The sequence below is a fragment of the Phodopus roborovskii genome, unplaced genomic scaffold (assembly GCF_943737965.1).
Source record: "Phodopus roborovskii unplaced genomic scaffold, PHOROB, whole genome shotgun sequence".
In the NCBI taxonomy this organism is placed as follows: Eukaryota; Metazoa; Chordata; class Mammalia; order Rodentia; family Cricetidae; genus Phodopus; species Phodopus roborovskii.
The window spans coordinates 1-21,193 of record NW_026126486.1 but is presented as its reverse complement, the minus strand read 5'-3'; the positions used below and the strand labels follow the sequence as shown (position 1 = coordinate 21,193).

General features: G+C 47.5%; 1 protein-coding gene across 1 annotated transcript in view; it reads left to right on the top strand.

The window, feature by feature from the left end:
* Nucleotides 1–12,787, top strand: part of LOC127229972 (NEDD4-binding protein 1) — a 43,057-nt gene extending 30,270 nt beyond the window's left edge. The window contains exons 3-7 of the mRNA XM_051195066.1: nucleotides 4,658–4,788; nucleotides 6,298–6,394; nucleotides 9,308–9,415; nucleotides 10,861–10,969; nucleotides 12,754–12,787. Coding sequence (XP_051051023.1) covers nucleotides 4,658–4,788; nucleotides 6,298–6,394; nucleotides 9,308–9,415; nucleotides 10,861–10,969 — 445 coding nt within the window. The 3' untranslated portion in view covers nucleotides 12,754–12,787. The remainder of the gene's footprint in view (nucleotides 1–4,657; nucleotides 4,789–6,297; nucleotides 6,395–9,307; nucleotides 9,416–10,860; nucleotides 10,970–12,753) is intronic.
* The last annotated feature ends 8,406 nt before the right edge of the window (nucleotides 12,788–21,193 follow it).

Below are 21,193 nucleotides of genomic sequence, written 5' to 3'. Positions count from 1 at the left end.
CAGAGGTTTAGTCCATTATTATCATGCAGGCAGACATGGTGCTGGAGGAGTTCTACATCTTGATCCATAGGAAGCATGAAGAGAAACTAACTTGAGCTTCTGGGATCTCAAAGCCCATTCCCTAGTCACACACCTACTCCAAGGCAACAAGTGCCACTCCCCTGTGGACCTACGGGGCCATTTTTATTCAGTCACAGTAGCTCTGAATTGGCAAGCCCTGTGGGTTGTACAGCACCAGGGACTGGGTCCTCTGAGGACTCGCCTCAGAAAGTCCCAAGGGTGGGGAGAACTGACTCCTGCACAGGCCATCTGTTTCACTCCATCTTGAGTGAGTTCGGGTAGACTGTTCCACTGAACTACCCTCAACTATGGCTCTGGAAGAAGTGGCAGGCTTCCATAAAGAACTGCTGAGTAAAAGGCTAGGACTTTTTCACTGGCTTTTTACCACCACCTGCAACTCCATGACACCATTGCCATTCTGATCACCAATCTGGATTATATCTTAACTGAAACCAAATATTTCCTAAGTTTTTTGGCAGTAAGAATTGAACTTTGGTTCTCAGACATACGAAGCTGAGCTTCATTCTCAGCTTGGTACGTCATCATCATTATATTTTGTAATTCAATCTTCATACTAGTTTCTTGGAGCAAGAACTGGGTATAACTTACATGACATGAAATGACATGAACCTTACCCAGAGTCACACCTAGACTTGGGACTGCCTATATCTCTCACAGAAGTTGAACTTGCAATGTTCAGACCTTGTTGTCATTGGACACATTAGTGCTTCTGAGTGACTCTCACCTACATGGCACAGCTGAGTGCTATGGTAGTTTAGAAGGAAATCCAAGGCCTGAAGAGTAGGGTCTGTTGGTGTCAACTACCGTGAAGCAGCCCCCTCCCACTCTTCCCTGGATTGCTGTCTGTTTGGTCCAGGATGATGTCTGCAGCTCATATACCACAAAAAGTACCAAATACCTGCCTTATGCTGCTGTTATGTGTGTTTTCGGTTCGTTTTCCCCCTTGTCACCATGAATGAGTCAAGTGATGAGTCAGTGGAAATATTTGCGGTGTCTGGCTCACCATCACAGTGTTGGCTGAAACTCCAGTGTAAGAGCACCTGACTGGCCTCCTTTGGTGATTTTCTGAGTAGGTGGGGTTTGCCGGTTCCCTTGTCAGAACTGTGCACTCTATCCATTTTGTTTGCCGGTCTTTCTATATCAGGTTCCATGACTATTTTTCTTAACTTAGAAGCTAGAAGGAAGCCATGCTTTCCTGATTAATTAAGAAAGGGCTTTCCACAATATTTCCTTACATGGTCCTGCCTGGTTTGATGACCACTGATAGCTAGCTATTGTCACCCAGCTCTCCTCTCTTTTAAACATGTTGACTGGCTGCTATAATGTGGAAGGGGGGAAAATAGCCAGGTAATTTAACTTGTGCAGCATGGAATAGGAGTTCAGATCTTCATGGAGAGCTAACACACTTACCCTCCAGGCTCAGTGTTTTCCTGAATGTGGAGCCAGGGTCTATTTGGAGTCCCAAAGTAGAAAGGTTTTATAGTCTGTGCACTTTGAATATATGTTCTCTAGAGCAGGGCAGACCATTGTTGTACTTCTTGTCCACCAGCCTCTCTATTGCAGAGGCCTTCTGGTGGGCAGAGGCACACTTTATCCAGTCAGAGTATTAGCCCCAAAAGTAGAGTTCTTACTAGACTAATATTATGACAACAGCTTGGCTCCCTCTCCCCCCCCCCTCCCCGTCCCTGGGACTGAGAGTTAAAACTCAGACCACACACATGCTATATTGGTCACACCCCAGCCCTCATTTCCTTTTTCTGTAGTTTTATTTTCTAGATAAATCTATATTCTCTAATCTGAACCTTGAGCTCTGTTTTTTTGTTTTTTGTTTTTTGTTTTTTGTTTTTTTTAAACTCTGGAGTTTTCAGAGTGGAAAATGCTATAATTTTACCATAGAAAACACTGAAAACTGGTGCAACATTGGTGCTTCTAGACTTTATTTGTTTTACTATTGCTTTAAACTATTTGCCCCCACCCCCACCCCAAGCTTGCAAGAAGCCCAGGGTAGCAGAATTCCTCCCATCTGTGTCGTCTCCTTTTCTTCATTGACCTGGCAAGCGGAACTTGGTGTTCTGTCCACATCCACTCCTGCTGTTGTGGTCAGCAGGAGACATTTAAGGAGAGGAGGATAAGCCAGTTATCTGAAGTGGGCTGACTTGGGTGCGTGCTCTGGATTTGGGATCTTTATGTTAGAACTGACTGTCTTAACTCCAGGCCTGCCCTTTGGATCAAACAGAGTGATACTTACTCTTTAAAAACATCAAGAAACTCAGTTACCCCTTGTTTTCACACAGTACAGGTGTCTTGCTGGTACATCCTTGCCATATCAGCAGTGGGGTTATCGCTTGCATGTGTTTTCTGGGTTAATGACCTGATGGTTTCTTGTCTTTTTTTCTTTTTGGTTTTTCGAAACAGGATTTCTCTGTGTAACACTGGCTGTCCTGGAACTTGATCTATATAGACTAGGTTTGCCTCTTGAACTCACAGAGACTGAGACCTGCCTCTGCCTCCTAAGTGCTGGGATTACAGGCGTGTGCTGTCACTACCTGGCTGATAGTTTTCTTTTTTATGAGTCTCTGAAAAAGAGTAGGTTTTATATCCTCTAGCAAAGAGAACTTGTGAGCTACTCTTTGCCACTTCTTGACAACTTAGCTGCTTATATCCAGCACTTCCTACTCTCAAGGATCAGGGATGCAAATGGGGTTTTGTTGTACTGTGGGATAATGGAAAGGCATTGGCCAAGAATGGGGGCCACTGTCTGGCTGCACACCCCGGACAGGCCACTCTGTCATGTTCTGCACAGTAGAATGTAGGAGGTGAGAAGACAGGAAGGCTGAACTTCACAGGAGACTGGACTGAGCCCTCAGAAGACCTGGTGTGGAAGGTACACAAGGAGCCTTAGCAACCAGACCACCCAAGAGCAAGGGCTGGCTGGGATGTGTGTTATGGAAAGTTTGCCTTGGCTTGCTCTCCCTGACCTGTCAAATGTGGAGGGGGCTTGGAAGCCAGTCCTATCAAAGGATGTGTGTGTGGAAGGACCTCTGTCCTCCACCTCTATTCAACTACCTGAGACAAAGATGAAGGGTTATTTATGTTTTACTTATTCATTTATGTGGGGTGGGGAGGGTGGGAAACACACACCATGGTACATTGTGGCACTTTTGCCTGTGGAGCCATATAGCCAGCTGGGTTGTTTTGTTTTGTTTTTTATTTATAGTATTTTTCCTAGGTATATGTATAGTATATACATGCCTGGTCAGAAAAGGGCTGCTTTCCTGGGACTGGAGTTACAGATGGTTTGAGCCACCATGTGAGTGCTGAGGGTCGAATCCATGCCCTTTTGCAAGAGTGGCAAGTGCTCTTAAGCATGAGCCATCTCTCCAGGAAGTTTCTGTTTTTGTATTTTAAAATGCACTGCCAGACTTGAGAATGCAGTGTGTGTGTGTGTGTGTGTGTGTGTGTGTGTGTGTGTGTGTGTGTGTGTGTGAGAGAGAGAGAGAGTGAGAGTGTGTGTGTGTGTGTTCTGTAGCAGGAAGTCACACACTGGACTGAGTGTGGCCCCATTTCTGTCTTATGAGTAGGAACTCAGCCATGTTTGTCATCTACAGCTGTGTGTGGCTGCTGTCACATTTCTGTGGCAGAGTGAGTGGTGAGACAGTGACCACGGTGACCTTTGCAGATTGACAGGTTCTAGCCTGTTTCTTACATACTTAGCTTTTTCTTCCGCTTCATTCAGTACAGTCCCCATAGTCCTAGTTAGTTTCATTTGAATCTTATTTTCAGTTTGTTTTTTATAAGTTTGTAGACTTGGGAGCTTCTCAGTTCCCTAGAAAGCGGGTGGTGCACCCACCCACCCTCCAGAACTAGCAGTGACATTGGGCACTTTGGTAGTGGCAGTAGAGTCACATTTTTATTCCTGCCTCAACCATAGGCAGGCGCATGCACAGGCATTATCACAGCTACTGACTGTGATAAGATTCACAAGGAATTCTCAGAAGCACACTGGCAATGGAGCTCAATGTAGAATGCTAGCCTAGCATGTGTAAGGACCCAGACTTGATCCATAACACAGCAAACAAGCAAAAAGCCAAACTCCACCAGGATAGTCACTCCATAATTAGGCTAGCTGTGGAGGTATACAGCAGTGATGTTGATGTCTGGAGTCTGAGGCAGAGGGTCACATGCTCTAGTCAGCCTCAATGGTGTACACATCTCAAAAAAGGAAGATAAAATTCTTAGAGGCCAATGATTAGACAGAACTTAGAAACAATAGTAGTTTTTCCCAGTAGAATATAGTTTAAACTCCCATGATAATAAACAGATACTACAGCAAGCCTGCCAGCCTCCACCAAAACAGTATGCCCAATTTGCCAAACACAAAGATCTAAGACTCTTAAGACACAGGAAGACTCTGCCAGCAGATCTAACTTGCCTTCGTAAAGTAGCAGACTGTACAACTTCGAAAAGTAAAAGCAGTTTGTATTGTTTCTGTTGTGTGTGATTGTTCTTTTCTGTGGTAAAACTTAGGCTTTACATAGGCTTTAACCTGAATGAAATTGTCCTTGTTTCCTTCCAGCCATGGTCTAAAGAAGTTCTTTAGTTGTCGTGGAATAGCAATTGCAGTTGAGTATTTTTGGAAGCTTGGCAACCGAAACATCACTGTGTTTGTCCCACAGTGGAGAACGAGGCGCGATCCTAATGTCACAGGTGAGGCCCAGTGACTTTTCTATACTTCTGGCTAGATAATTAATGAACTGGCTTCAGATTGTAGCACAGGGTACCTAGAGTAGAATCACACACATGGGCAACAGTTTGAATGACAACACTCTAAATTGGTTCTGTCTGGTAAAATATCAATTGAAAACTCAGTGTGGTGGTGCACACCTGTAAGACCAGTACTCAGGACGAAGCAAGAAGATCAGAGACATCCTTAGCTACTCAGCAGGATTTTTAGGCACGCCTCTCAGTTGAGGGGTATTGTAGTGTAAAAGGGAGTGATAAGGAAGGATAGAGTAGCTGTTAGAAAGTACATGCCTCTACTAGTTTGGGCTTTTGAGTATTTAAATAATATTTTTTCTTAATAATATTTTTAGAATACTTGCTTGGTCAGTTTTGTACCTTCAGACACGTCTTCTTAGTAGCCTGATGGCTTACAGGAATCACTTCTGTTTGCCATATGGTACTTGGTGTGTAACCTACAGGCCCCACACAAAAGGTCAGAACTCCTATATTGTGAAGTAGTCCAGAGAAGCAGAAGGTTGCTGCAGGCATAGTACATGAGCAAGTGCACCGAGAAAGGAAAGGTAGAAAGGGGGGTGGGGGACATCTCTTATAGATTTGTCCAGTCCAGAACAGGAAGTGAGAGTTAGTTCCTAGGGAGGGGGAAGTGCTGCGGCTGCTCCACTCCAGAGTAGCTTCCTTTTTCTGGGAGAAGGTGTTACAACAGAAGAGCCATAGGAGCGAGGCACACTCACTCTTTTCTTGCTGTCTCAGTGCATATGCACTGGGCAGCTCTGAGGTGGGGAACCCCTAATGTGGGCAGGTCAGCTCAGGTCACTGGCAGCTTTGGTAGGAAATGCAAACACAGGAATCTGACTTCAGCTCAGCTTCTCCTGCCTGTGAGTGCTTCTCCACAGGACAGCATAGGCCCTCCATTCTGTCACTACTTGTGCCTGGGAAATTGAGTAAACGCTTACACAGACAGCTAGGAGTGATTAGGACAGGAGGAGGCTACAGGCAGGCTGGAGAGCACACAGCCTTTCTTGACTGGAACGAAGTGGTTTGTTCCTGCTACTGCCTCTGCTTCAGAGGGCTTGTCCCCTCCCCACTCCCACCCTTTTGGGAACTCTTGTCATTTCTCTTTTTGTATTCTACTTGTAATATATACCTTTGGAAATGTTCTTGGGGGCAGGGTTAATTAATTACAGGCTATGGTTTAGTCTCAAGAGGCAAATGCTTTTAACATTGGTTGGTCAGTTGTTTTAAAAACTACCAGTCATTTCATATATAGACTTTGCCTGAGTATAAATCTTACTTGGTTTCTTTTTTTTTTTTTTTTTCCCCCTTCTTCATCTGGTTGAGTTAGTAAAATTGAGTCAGTAGGAAAAAGAGGTTTCTGCAAGTCCCCAAGTGAAATATTTGGGTTTGCATTCATTTATTTACACATCTGGGAAGATAGCCTTTGCTGAATACATATCAACTTCTTCCCACGAACAGAACAGCACTTCTTAACCCAGCTCCAAGAGCTTGGAATATTATCTTTAACTCCTGCCCGGATGGTCTTTGGAGAAAGAATTGCTTCTCATGATGACAGGTATGAAGGGCTATTTTCCTTCCCAAGGTGGGAGTGGGGTGGTGAGGAGCCAGCTAGCTACCTTCCACCAATCAGGTGTAGACTCTGAAGGGACCTGCTTGGCTCAGCTTGAAAACATGAGATCAAGGTCACTACTAAGCTTATATACCCTATGAAGTTAGGAATGGCACAGAAGACACTATTGTGTTAGGTTTGGTTTTGTTTAAAATTTAGTAAAGCATGTCTGAGGTGAGAAAATGTAGATATATGTAGTGGTTTGTTTTGTTTTGGAGACAGGGTATCACTGTGCAGCTCTGGCCTAGCATTCACTATGTAGAGCATAGGTCTGAGTAGATGTCTGCCCCCCCCCCCCTGCAGAAGGAGAAATTTGATTCCAAGCTTACCCAGTGATATATAGTTTTTACAGCTCTACTCTGGTGCTGTCCTGTAAGTAGTAGCAGGCATGGTGTGTGGGACCCTCAGGCTGTCTATTCCTTCTCTGCATTACTCTGTCCTTGTCCCAGTGAAGAGAGTTGCTTACGCTGGCATGTGGTTGAATGGGAAAGAGGTGATTTAGGGCCACTGCTGACATTCACTCTCATAGACGGGAAAGAGACGGGGTTGGATGGGGTGGATCCAAGGTGCTGTCAGACAATGAGAAGACCTGAGAGAGGGCAGCACATGGGTCAGGGTCAGTCCTGGGAATCTGTCCTGGAGGGGCAGTTCTTGTCAGCACCGTCACAGGCTCAGGAACCCTGAATTGCTCAGGTGAAAAAGTAGTTAGGCCAGTAGGTCCAGGGAAGCCTTCAGGTCTCTACCACCACAGATTTCTTCTCACAGCCAGGGGACTCAAATACAGAAACAGACATGCAGAAGCTTTTGCTTGGTCTATATAGCTCTCTGGGCTTCAGAGAACACAGGTGTGTGTCCTGGTGGGTAGGATGAGACGCCTCACCATCTGCTTTTATTGACTTCTGGGCAAATAGCACCATTGACAGTCAAGCTCTTTAGAAGAAACCTAAATGTTCATTAATAAGAAACTCAGCCCAGTGTGGTGGCTCAAACCCATAATCTCAGCGTTTTAGAGGTAGCCGCAGAAGGATCAGAAGAGCCATGTTCAGCTGCATAGTGGATTCTAAACTAGCCTGGGGTATGTAGGTTCCTGGGGCGGGGGTTGGGGCTAATAAACAAAACAAAACCAACTTTCCAAGGTTCCAAAAGCCTGGGAAACTGTTGAGTTGTTTTAAGTCCCACTTTCTGAGTCACTGTCACTGCTAAGAGCAGCCATTTCACCTGTGAGTACAGTGACTTGTTTGTTTCACTATCTTTGTTCTTATTCAAGAAATAACGTGTCCATTATCTTTGCAGTTTTTGTTCTGTTTTTTTGTTTGTTTGTTTTGTTGTTGTTGTTTTTTATGATAGGTTCTTACTATGTAGCCCTGGCTGTTCCTGGAACTCACTATGTAAACTAGGCTGGCCTCCAACTCACCAGCCTCTGCCTCCCAAATGCTGGTATTAAAGGTGTGCAGTACCATGCCTTTCTACTCACAAAGATTTTAAGAGGATTTAAACGGATAATTTTCAGCAATAAAACAAAATTATTTAATTCTTGCTCCCTTTTATCACCATGTCCGAGAGGCTTTGTGTATCCCCAGCACCCTATAAGCCAAGCATAATGGCACACACCTGTAATCCCAGCACCAGAAGGTCAAGGTCATCTTCAGGCTATTTAGTTCAAGGCCAACCTAGGAGACTTAAGCCTCAATCTCTCAAACACAGAGCTGGGAGTTTAGTGATAGAGTTCAAAGAGATCCCCAGTTCTCCAGAAGGCAGTGGGTGACCCCAAAAATGACAGTCTTGGCTCCGCTCAAGCCGAACTACAGAGGGACTGCTGTCCTCCAGAGAGATGAAAGTTCACACACGTCACATTCCTGCCCACCAGAAAGGGTCGCTTCCCTTGGTTATACCTGTGGTTACATAGCAAGCCTGAAGCTAACTCCAGGCTCCTCCAGTGCCTAGTAACATGTGTATGCTATGAATATCAAAGCCCCCATGCTAACCTCAATGGTCTCCCTCCCCTCCAGTGTGCAAGCTCCCAGGCCACTCTCTTCAGAATGGCACCCACCCCCATATTCATTCTTTCCAGCTTCTCCAGCTGCTCACTATGGCCATGTCCCCATTGACCCCCACCACAGAAATAGCCCTGGCCATATCCATTCTGCTTCTTTCTCTCTCTGCTCTGGACTCTTCCAGATGCCTCCCGCTGTTCTCTGTCTCCTATCTACATCATAAATAAATAAATAAATAAATAAATAAATAAATAAAATGCGAGAGACTTCCCCCCAGCCATCCAATCCAGCCATAGTGGTTTCTTGGCTGTGCCCTCTCGTACACTTGCCTAGTATGCCAGGCCCTTAGTTTGATGCCAGCACCACTAAAACTGTTTTTTAAAATGCAAAAACCACTTCATCACCATGTGTCCTTTCATAGTTGAGTGAATCTGTCTATATTTAGGCTAAAATGATGATGTCTTCTTAAAGCAAAGCAGAAAATGGATTGGTGTTTTGTTTTGTTTTAATTGCAAACCTGTCAACTAACATTGAAGTAAACTCAGCTGAAAGCTGAGTTACCTATAACTTGTCCTCTGCTTAAGTCTTCATGCATTGCTATCATGGTTTATTGGTGGATCTTTTCTAGAAAATGTAGGAATCATAGTTAAAATCAGTTTTGTAGAATTAGATTGCATGGGGGAAAAAAAGTTGTTTTATAATCACACTAGTAATTCCAGAGATACTCGACATTTTATCCATCTTCAGTTGACAGGGACCAAACTTCCTTGTGTCCAGCCTTTTTTAAACTGGCTATTTCCTTATAGCACAGCTTTTCTGAGCCAGACATGCTATTTGCTTATTTTGAACCCTCTTGTTACCATAGGTTCCTACTACACTTAGCGGACAAGACTGGGGGTATAATTGTAACAAATGATAACTTCAGAGAATTTGTGACCGAGTCAGTGTCCTGGAGAGAAATTATTACAAAAAGGTAATCTTTTTCTTCTTTGCTTTGATTGCAAGTTTGTTGTTCGAGTTTTATCTGACAGTGCTGCTTGCCATGGTGGGCCCAGGAAAGGGTGAGGGCAGGCTTCCTAAGAGTACCTGCAGTATTGGACCCCTGCCCCATGCCATCTGAAGTGTCAGCTTTGGAATACTGTGACTCCAGCAAGAGCATGGGACAAAAGCAATATGCTGAGGGAGGGGGCACCTAACTGGGGATACTGGAGTAAGTCTAGCTTCATTGTCTGGTGTTTTCCATGAGTTCAGTGCACAGCTTTTCTTGCTGGTGCTGTGAATGTGTTCAGTTGCTGAGCTACTGAAGAGCAGTGGATACCTGGCTTCCGTGAGCCCCCAGAAGACTTGCCCCCTTGAGCAGCTGCGTCACACAAGAAGCAAAAGTGCTGTGCTGTGGTTCCAGGGATAAGACGGATATGCCATAGATCTGAACCATAAAGGGACTGTGCAGGGGCAGTGTGGGTAGATGTCTAGCACATCTGGATGTCTATTTCTGGACTTGACAGTTGGCCCTTGTCTGATACTTCTAACTTGCTACATCCTAATGGAATTTTTGAAAGAGCCTGGCTTGGGCTGATGAGATGTGTCAAGCCTGAGGACCTGAGGTCATTCCCCAGAACCACACCTTTACATTTTTAGAGAACACTTGGCTGCACACTCTTGGATGAAAGTGAATACATTTTGAGCTCTATGTTGCTAAAAGGGTATTGGTGATAGGTGGGAGAGAGTTGATCTTTGACCTAGTAGGCACAGTTGATGAATCCTTTAAGCTTCTTGGACACTGGTGTGTGTTAATACAAGTATGCACACGAAGGAGGCTCAAACCAACCCACTGCTCTCAGACCTCACAGAAGCAACTCGGAAACCAGAATATGCACTGCAGGTAGACACTAGTTGTATTTATTCATTTATTTGCAATAGGAACCCATTATGTAGCTCTGGCAGGGCTCCACCTCTCCTGCCTCTGGCATGCCAGAGTTAAAAAGCATATACCACCATGCCCGGTGAGTTCTTTATTTCTTGTGTGTAGATGCTAGACCCCCATGGCCTCTGGTATGCCCTTTTAAAAATCACAGGTTTGCCCATGAACACATTTATTTCCACTTTCACTTTGTGGCACACCTGCTTTGTCCCTAGCAGAATGCCTTTAGTTATGTTTTTTTCATATGTTAGAAAATACCTGGCTGGCGTCTGGATGAAATTTGTGGCCGCTGAGAAAAGCTTCTTGCATGACTGTCCACAACAAAAGTTAAAACAGTTTCACTCGCAAGTGGGGGGTTGCTTCCCCCTTCGGGCAGTTAGCTGGCAGGATTTTTAGACAGACCATTGTCCCAAAATGGGTGGCTTCCTTTGAGAAATGTTTCATTTCCTCCAGCAGTGAAGAGTACTGATTGTCAGCACTGTGACTTTGTGTTGTAGACTGCTTCAGTACACGTTCGTGGGGGACATATTTATGGTTCCTGATGACCCCCTGGGGAAGAAACGGACCTCGGCTAGAAGAATTTCTCCGAAAGGAGGTCTTTCTTAGGTATTTCTGTGTATTTCCTCGTATGTTAAATTTTTTTATTTTAACCAAATGCTTTTCTTTGGAACAAATGCTGTCCTTGAAAATTAGAAATGGCATTTGATTTTTTTTTTTAAGCCTTAATTAGACTTAGCAATATGTGACCGATGTAGAAGCCAGTCAATAAGTACCCAAGGCTAATCTTCACTGTGATCTTTTTTAGCTTTGTTTTGCCTGCCTACCTGCCTGCCTTAGACCGTTTCCTCTGTGTCAGCAGGCTAAGCTCAAACTCGGACCCTTCTGCCTCTGCCTCCTGTGCTGGGGTCTAGGCCCGCCCTGTATGGGGTCCTTTTCATTTAATCCTAAGAGAGCAGACAGCCCTGAGTCACTCTCTCAGAAGAAGCCAGTTTTCAAGCTGCTGGTAGCTTGTCAGTCACTTGGGCCCAGGTTCTCTTTGTGGGATACTTTTCCATGTACTTTCTGCAGTTTGTTTTAACTGTGCAGTGCTAAGTGAACTCGTGCCCTACTAAGGGATCATTGCAAGGTAGGGTGGGGGTGGAGGCTGATAGCTACTGTTTACCATCACTAAATGGGAAAGCTGTCTGACATTGACTGACAAGTAGAGGTTATTTCTTTGCTGACCTGCAGCCTCCTCTATGCTAACCCAGTGGCAGACCTTCTCTGTTTTAAAATCAAAATAAACTCTATTTCTGTGGCGCTCCTGGCAGGTTTTTGCGTGGGGTTGGTCTGGGTACCCAAAAGAAGAAGGCATATTCTCTCCCATCTTTCAAGGCTGCTAACCAGTCATTTATAGCATGAGCCTGTGGGACCATCAGTTTGAGCCTGGCTGTGCACCAGCTCACTCGAGGAGCTTCTCTAATGGAGACCAGCATACTTTGAGCTTCCTCATCTTGTGATCATCTCTCTGTGTGTGAGCTTTTGAGGTTTTATGACTCACAGAAGGTGTTGACTAAGACAGGGTTATCTGTCCACACCGACGAAACATTGGCCTGCTGTACACTTGTCCAGCTCACCTCCAAATCCCTCATCTTATATTGGAAATCCTCATAGCATTTCAGGCCTCAAGGCATGTGTTTGAGGCTGTATGTGGGCTCCATGCTGAGCCAATGCCCAGGTCAAGCTAGAGGTGGATTCTTTGCTACCTTTCCACTCCCTCAGTAGCCTGATGGGCAGAATCAGCCCTCCTGGTCATTTTTCCCTCTCACCTAGTGTCATCGTCAAAGAGCTTGGTGGCTGCTTGGATCCTCTTAAGGATAATGGAGCTTTGGCAGGCTGTTGGACTTCTGAAGTTGGTGGTAGTATTAGCACCATTTCTCAGCTGCGGCTAGAATCAGTTTGAGTGCTTAAGCAGGACAGGTGTCCCCTGGACGCACATACAACACCATGTGCGTATGCATCAAGAGTACACATGCCCCGCTCCAGACCTCACTGGAGACAGGGATTCCCTGAGCCTGTTGGAGTTGCCTTTTTGCCCAGAGGGATGCCTCTCCCTGGTTCTGACAGCTGACACTGCCCAGAATAAAAGCCTCTAAAAGAGCAGGAACCTTGCAGAACCAGTGATTGTAGCCTGCCCTCAGACAGCACCTGGGGATGGGACTGTCTATCCCAGGGGTGCTCGTTCTCGCATGTGTCTGGAAATGGTGCTGGGTGCATCGGAGCTGATTTCACCACCCCATGGCCTTCAGAAACCATGGAACTAGCTAGCATCTAGACCCTCAGTGTTAGCCATGTGTGCTTTAATAGGGTTTCTTACTGCCCCCTCTCACCATGACTCACTTCATCCACAGAGACATGCAGCCGCTACTCAATGTCCTCCCCAAATGTGGGCACGTTTGACCCTGGCTTCCGCGGAGCCCCAACACCCAGATAGCCAACACCAGCCACCAGCCTCCATCCCGGAACCAGGGAGCCTCTTCAGGCTCTTGGCTTTCTCAGCAGCCCCACTTCACACCCCCTGGCCACCCTTCCCAGTATACAGCAGAACCTTCCCATGCCAGCACAGAGATCTTCTGCAGAGACCAGCGAGCTGAGGGAGGCCCTGCTGAAGATCTTCCCTGACTCTGAACAAAAACTGAAGATTGACCAGATCCTGATGGCTCATCCATACATGAAAGACCTGAACGCCCTTTCCGCCCTGGTATTGGACTGAAGGCTGGGCTAAAAGCCCACTGCTGGTGGGGACCAGAGGGAACTGCCAACCGTGGGAAGTTCCTAATGGGAAGACGCTGTCCCAGAGTGAACATTGTATGCTGGGTAGGAAAAGGAGGAAGACAGGTGTTTTGTACATACAAAAATCTGGATTTTCAAAGCCAGCTTTTTCTATATATAAATTATGCTGCTATTACAGATTTAACATTTTCTGTAAAAGGGAAAGTACATTTCTGCCTGTTCAGAACTGTTTAATAGCAGTTACTCTTGAGTGTATTTACAATTTTATGTTTTTTAAACTATTTTCCTTAAAGCAGAAGAAAAATTGACAAATGAATATGGTTAGCCTTTCTAAATAAAATTTAAAAGAAAAAAAAATGGGGGGGTTGCTTCCTTAAGGAAAGCAAGACCTTTTAAAGTATATTTTCTTGAGGTGATCTGTCCTGTCACTCACATGGTGTGTGTCCCCTGCCTCCTCCTTGGAGCTGACCTGCTCTGATCTTGTGGGTCTTCTCAGCAGGTCATTTGCCAGAGTGGAAAAGAGCCACTAGATGGCACTTGGTGCCTGGCTGTCCTCAGTGACAAGAAAAAGTCAGACTCAGAAGAGCAGGGGAGAAGTCTCCGAGTCCATTCAGCCCTACCCTTCTTCCCCTCCACCAGACAGAGAAGGGAGCTGAATCCCAACATTCTCCCTGACTGGCCTAGCTCCTTAATGCACTCACCAGCCAAGGCCGCCATGCTCCCAGCCTGACTCCGCAGCTACCAGCCTCAGAAGGTGAGGTAGGATTGGAGAGTCTGTTGAGGAGTCCCTTACTGTGGCCAGCATGAGTCCACAGCCCACAAGTATGGGAAAGACCCCCCCATGTGGAGTTTGTACAGCTTTGCCAAAAAGTTTTCTATTCTCAAGGATGACCTAAGCCAATAAATAGCATTAGTAGTTTCAGAAGGGGTCTCAAATGACCCCTCCCCATTTCCCCTCTTTTGTCTTTTTAGAGATTTCTTAGCAGCTCTTCTTGAGTCTTTCAGAACCAGTTATCTCAGTATTGTCTCTTCTCAGTGTAGCTTGAATTCTGTATCTGTGAAACTTTTCCTGGTCATCTTAGTATTTTGACTCTCACCTGGACCTTTAAAGGGCTTTGTGTTTCCCATCTGTGCTGTCTCCTAGGCCTCATGGTAAGTTCTGCTGCCCTGTGGATTGTCTTTCTCCTGGTCCCACGAGTAGTAACTGAGGACTTGGTGCTGGTTTGTTCTCTTGGTGCAGGGACTGTGTAGATCACAGGATGCTGTCACCATGCGTGTGTCTTGGTTTCATTTGATTCCTGCATCCCTCAGGAGATGAACACAGAGCTTTCTAGGTGGCCACACACTTGTACTTCAGTCATGTTCTCCTGAATTCTTTGATGATGCAACCTGCTGGGAGCTGTTTCTCATCTGTCACTTGGGGTTTGAGACCTGCAGGCTGTGCAAATAGAAAACAAAGACTTTTGTTCAGGTCCAGGAGTAGACCCACCACAGCCCCCCACCCTGTGCCCCAGCTTCGAGCATAGCAAAAGTGCCAAGGTGGAGCTTTGCCCAGGGCCTCCTGATCTCCTCAGTCCCAGTCCAGCATTCCTGGGAACCAGGAGAACCAGGGTGCTCCACAGTTCACCCTGACCAGGAAGGAGCCTGGGCTTTCTAAGGTTCTGCAGGCAGCCTGTCTTTTGAGTTGTGGGAGCCTCTGTGTTCTTTCTTAGCATTGTTTCTGGGATACATGCCCATTTTCCCTTTCTCCATATACGAGAGAAGAAAAGATTAGAGGAAACTGAGAGGCACAATTACTTTGTAGATTATAATGTGAAATGTAATTCTCGATTCTTTGTGAAATTTATCACATTTAGGTGTAGCATTTAAAGCCCAGTTATCCAGCCACTGAAGGAAGCTCACAACCTGCTTCTCTGCCTCATCCCAAGCTCTGTTGCTGCTGGTGCTTATAGATGCTTAACCTCCATCCCTCAGTGCCTCCACAGTGAAGTTTGGAGTGTCTGGAATTCTTCCCAGAGTGGAGTGTCTCTGCCTCCTGACATTTTGGGGAGGTGGCCAGCACAACTTTTGGTCATTGGTCAAAGTGTCTGATGCCTACAGAGGTTGAAAGGATAGGTAACTAGTGTAGCTGATGGGCATCCAGCTCTGTGCACATGCATGTGTGTTGCCATAGCTGTACCAGTACAGTTGTGGCAGCATTGTTTCTGGGACTTGCTGTGAGGCAGGATGGAGTTGTGTTTATATAGGCTTGTAAATGTGGGAAGGCAAGAAAGAGGACTCTGCCTTCTTGCCACTGCCTAGCCCCTCCTGGCTATGGGGCAACTACTGCAAACTGTGCCCTCTGCAGCAGACTCACCCAGGTCCTAGCCTGCCTCCCACATCTCTTCTATGCTGCCCCATCCTCAACATTCTGAGCCATCTCAGCTGGGTCCATCAGTGCACTGTTCCCCAGCATTACCACCTCCCTGTTGCTCCCCCAGGTACCTTTGATCCTTGAAGTTAAACCCCCTGCATTTTGTTGCTAATGCTTTGCTCCAACCCCTGCTTTTTCCTCCCCGGTGTGCAAACCTGGCATCTATCCACTACTGGGAGTAGCCTGGGAAATCACTGGGTTGCTGTTTTCATTGTTAAGGTAGTAGCTACCGATAGTGAGGCCAATGGCCTTATTTCTTCTATTTTCCTTCTAGAGGTTCTTTATTCCTTTCTCCTCCTTGAAGGCCAATCCTTAATATGGTTTCTCAACAGGTGATTCTCAGAGTGGGCCACCCTTGGGCCTCATATCAGAAAGGGCAGCCCTTGCTAAAATAAAATGCAGGCTGTCAGGCACCACCCCGAGGTGTGGCCTCTGCTCTAGAGGGACGCCCAGAGGCTCTTCACTTCCAGTTAGTCTGGAACTACATTTTGAGTGACTACTCTTATTCTAGGAGCCACCACTCTTTCCTAATACCACCATCTACTATGGTGACACCAGTCCTGTTACTAGCCTTGTGGGGCCTTAGTTCCCAGAAACTCAGCCCACATTCTGTCATCTTCTCTCATCTAACCCCGAGAGGTCCCTTATATACTTCTTGGCCCTTGGATTACTACTGCCCACCATTTCCACCCATGACACTGGTCCCTCAACACTAGGCCACTTTACAGCTCTCCTCTCCTAGACTCCACAGGGCTTCAAGTTCATCTAGAAGGTCATTTTGCATCATCATTTTCTTCTTCTGTGATCTTCTACAGCTGCAACCAGAGCATCCAGTTCCTACCCTCTGAGCCTAGTGTCCGTGACTGTGTCCCGTGGCCGCCCCTTGACTGTCCACTCTCTGTCCCCTGCCATAATTCCACCCAGCCACCCAGACCTGAGCTCCCAGTGGGCCCTATCCACGCTTACTTTTTTTTTTCTAGAATGCCCCTCTGCCCTACAGCACTCTCACCTTCTCCTAGGCCCAGCCCTGAGTCGTCTTTGCGCTCTGAACAGAAGCAACCCTGTGGTGTCTGTGACCCCACAGCACTTGGTGTCTTGCTTCTGGCTCTGCCACTTGGCAGGTGTAGCTGCAGCCAACTGTGTACTGTGTTGCCTCCCTCTAGACTGTGAGCTCCTCAAGGGCAGGGACCATATGGTCACTCTGTATCTCTTTATGGCACCTAACAGTGCCTTGCACCTGTAGGTGCTCAATAAATGTCTGTTCAAGTGAACTGGAGGACGGTGTCTTCTTGACTGTGGCTTTAACGACAGGTCCTTGGCAGAAACCTTAGTGGAACCTTGCTGATCATGTTTTACAGGCATGACCCACCTCTGTTAGGGGGTTAGGGTGGCTTGCTTGCCCTAATTCATTCCGTCCCCCTTCCCTTGGGGCTTCCGCACATGCCATCCTGGGCAAAGTTGCCCACACCTGGAACCCTGACCAGATGGAAACATCCAAAGCCGACAGTTGGCTTAGGCCACCCTCACCAGTCTTCCTCAGGGATTTTCCCCATTGTGGGTGGGAGCCATGAGGTGATCCACCCACTGCCATTAACACTACGTTATGCCATGGGAAAGAAAGATGAGCAAGAGATCCTGGCCCTGAGTTCTGAGCTCCTTTTTGTCAGGGAAGGGCTCTCGTGTCACCAGGCCAGTGTTCCCTAACTGTGCCCTGTTGCTGAAGCAGTTTCATGGTGGACTTAATCCCTTGGAGTCAGGCCTCTACTCCAAGTGAGGTGCCTCCACTGCCGCTAGAGCGAGTGCAGATTGGATGTGAGATAGCCAGCTTAATGCCAGGGGTTACGGGTGAGGCAAAGCCACCACACTTTGCTCCCATGGGTTGTGAAATTGAAAGCAATTCTGGCTCCCAATCTCCAGACATGTGGTCCTGCCAGAACCAGGCATGTCTTCTGGGGAAGCAGTTGAGCCAGAGTCCTCCAGCCAGTGCCAGAAATGCAGCCCAGGGGTTGGACTGCCCTCTCCTGTTTGGTGGCATTTGCTCCAAATCACAGACAGGACTACACTGCAGACCCGAATTTCTAGGGTTTTGCTTTCCATCTCCTTCCAGGTCCCTAACTTGCCCTGCTCAGCCACTAGTCTGGAACCCAGTCTGGGGGCAGACTCATCCTTCATCACTTCTGTCTAACAAAGGAATCAGACCTGCCTGCCACGTGTCCTGGATCAGGCTCAAGTGCAGCCATCAAAAGTGGCAGCAGAAAGAAGGGTCCTCCCTGAGTGGCCCAACAGGAGCTCAAGACAAGGCTGCATGTTCACGGCGTCCCCATCCACCAGGGGCTATCCCAGCAAGTCACCTTGGGCCTCTGAAAAGGTCCACGGGAAACAGCCCCAATACCACCCTCCCCTCCTAATACTTCTCGAGTCCCTTCCACCCAAAAGAAACCAGAGGCAATGCTGGGGGAAGGAAGGAAGGAAGGAAGGAAGGAAGGAAGGAAGGAAGGAAGGAAGGAAGGGGAAGGAGACAGTCAGAATGGCTCTAAGGTGAGTGTGTGGGCTCTGTCCTAGCACACCTAGTACTGTGTGACCTTGAGAAAGTTCTCCAGGCTCTTTGGAAGGCTTGATGCTGCTGTCTGTGGAGAAACTTTATGACATGGATACTGTGTCCACCCCACATGCCCTCAGAGCAGAACACCACTGTCCTACTGACATCGTTACCGTAAGCTGCTGTGGCTGTGCATAGCTGAGAGCATGTACTTGGGCAGCTGAGGCAGGGGGATTGCCTCAAGTTTTGAGGCCAGGCTGGACTATTGTGTGAGACTGTCTCAAAAGAATGGGGGGAGTGGGTGATACAAGGGAATTAGTGCCAAGCCTTGCTGCTGGCCCTCTTCACCTGTTTTGACTGCCTACCACTGAATGCTCTTTCGGACCCAAGTGTCCCCCCTGATCCTCACTTCTGGAAGAAACAACCAATCAGTCACATCTAGGACAATTCCTGAAGAAGGGAACAAGGGAAAGGAACAGCTGGATCTTTCCACCCTAATTAGCCTAAATTTACCTTCTACAACCATCATTCAGTGTGTGGAGCCCTGGCTGGCTCTGGCTGTCCACAACCACCCAGCCATTAGGTGAGGCAAGGCTTGAACTCCTATTTTATCCCCATTTGTTCATAAGATGAGAGTGGCTTTTGCTTTAGAGTGTTCTGCGTTGTCTGACACCTTGAGGACCCTCCAAGACCAGTAAACCAGCCAGAACCCCTTCTAGATGGATAGTAGAGAGCAATGCTGAGTTCCTTTGTACTCTGGGGAGCCCCTAACTCTCTGTGGGCACTGGGGAATGCTGATGGGAGAGGCCCTGGGCTGCTGTAGAAATGGCCTTGGCCAATGGTTGTTTAGCTCCCATCCTGACCCAAGCTTGCATCTGTTTGCTATCCTAGTAGTCTTAGCGTGAACTACCTCAGGCATGGCAGCCTGTCACACATAACCAAGGAATCAGCATCATTGGTCCAGGGTCTGGAGAGCAAGCTCCAGCCCAGATGGCTGTGAGACATTCTGCTTCCCACACAGCTGCTCTCCAGATCGATAGCCCAGCCCCCTGTGCCCTAACCCTAACCCCTCCCCATGCCCAGCCAGCCTGCCCATCATGTCATGGTGACCCCATTCTGCAGTAACCAGAAGACTAGGGTTAACAGTAATAGCTCTCAGTACAGGTGAGAAAAACAGGACAGCAGAGCTGAGACCCACGCCACCATCTCCATGCTCCAAGAGCAACATTAGTGTCTACCCATTGAATGGGCCAGAAGTCATAGCCAGGTGTTCATAGCCAGCAGTCAGTCATTCCATGATGTCAGCAACCCTCCACAAATGCCTACGCCTAGACATTCATGATGGGTATCAAGGCAAGGAAAATGTGGGAAGGAGCCAGCGAGGCAAGGCAGGCACTACTTAGAGATCTGTCCTGCCAAGGAAGAGGAACCATGGGGGAGGTTCAAAGAGCTCAAGCTCCAAGGCTGGAGAAATCAGGGCAAGGGGCCTTCTTCAGCTGGAGGCCTGTGGGAAGTCAGCAGGCTCTGAGCTCTGGTGTTTGGAAAGCCCTTCCAGGCCCCTGTTCTGCACCTCAGAGACATCCAATGTAGGAATAGGAACATGGCCTCAGTCTCTGGCCAAGCCACCTCCATTATGCTGGCTAGGGATCAGAGAGGGTGCCACAAATGGACCTGGAATGTAGGACTTGTTGGATGTGATTCTTTAAGGTTCCCGAAATTTGCTCTTCCCTCTGTCCCTCCCAAGCTCTGTAATTGTCACCATCTGTCCCAGAGGAAACCTCCTGCTTCCAGAGCCCGGGAGGTGCCTTCTGATCCACTAAATGGCTTGGGTCACCAGCAGTAGAAATCTCTGCCTGTCGCATTCCCACAAGCCATCTCACTCTTTGGTCAAGGACACCCCAGTCCCTGGCTCCTGCTACGACTGTGGATTCCTTTGGCTCATTCTTCCCCCTCTGTGGGTGCCAGTGCCTCAGAATGTGACACATGAGAGTGTCCACTTGGCTGCTGGACTGGTGACTATGGGGCTCCAGGGGCAAAGTCACTGCCCTTTTTGCTTCAGCCATGGGTTTGGCAGCATGCAAGACAGGCACAGGGGGCACAGGGGCGCTTGGCCGCCGAGCAGTGTGCAGGCCTGTCCCTCATAATTGGCATTGGGCCACCTACTTGGCCAGCATCTCCCTAACTCCTGATGGTAGGAAGCAGCTACTGGATGTAAGATGTGTCTGAATGGAACCTGGTTGCTGGTTGCTGGAGCAGACCGCCCTTCCAACCTGGCTGACGGCAGAGCAGATTTCTAAGGGCGCCCAGATCTCACAGAGCAAGGCCAGCACCAGGGAAGTAAGCTGCTATTTATTCTCCAGATGCCTGACAGTTTAGGCAGCCAGTCTAGAGCCCGGTGGTGGCTCCTACTCCATTAGAGCCTCACAGAACTTCAAAGAGACCAAGAAGCCCCCCGAGGGGAGGGGGTCCCAGCAGGATGGGGGGGGAACAATCTCTGAAAACTATTGCTCTCTGCAGTCTGCTTCTGGATAGCAAAGGGTTAAACTAACTGTGGGTCACACAATGGAAGCAGAAACAGGAGGATCTCAAGTTCAAGCCCAGCCTGGGCTATAGGGTGAGCTTCCATCTGAAACCCAACCACCCTAAAAAAAGAAGAAGAAAAGAGGAAAGGAAAACTCATATTCCCTGGTTTCAAGTTAGTTAGAGGACTAGTCTAAAACTAGTTATCGGGACCACATGTTTGGCTAACAGACATACAGACAGATGGAGGAGAAATGGGTGCACACTCTGGTTGAGTGATTTTGTACAAAAGTGCTCATATTGGTCCAGTGGACAAAAGATGGTCTTTCAGAAGGTGGTGCGTCCCGTGGCAAAGGAGAGTCAAATGGATGGTTCATCCCTTGAGCGTGGTGGCTCCTGTGGCAGGGATAACATCCCCAGGGGTGTATTGCATCATGTCCTAAGCAGCTGCCACAGACTCTCTGGCTGATGAGAAGCCAGTGTATTTTGAAAGCTTATTAGACAAGGCTTCATTAAGAAGTCTGTGGGAGCCGAGGGATGGCCACTGTGACAAGCTGGACCCTTGCTCTTACAACTGCAGGCAAAT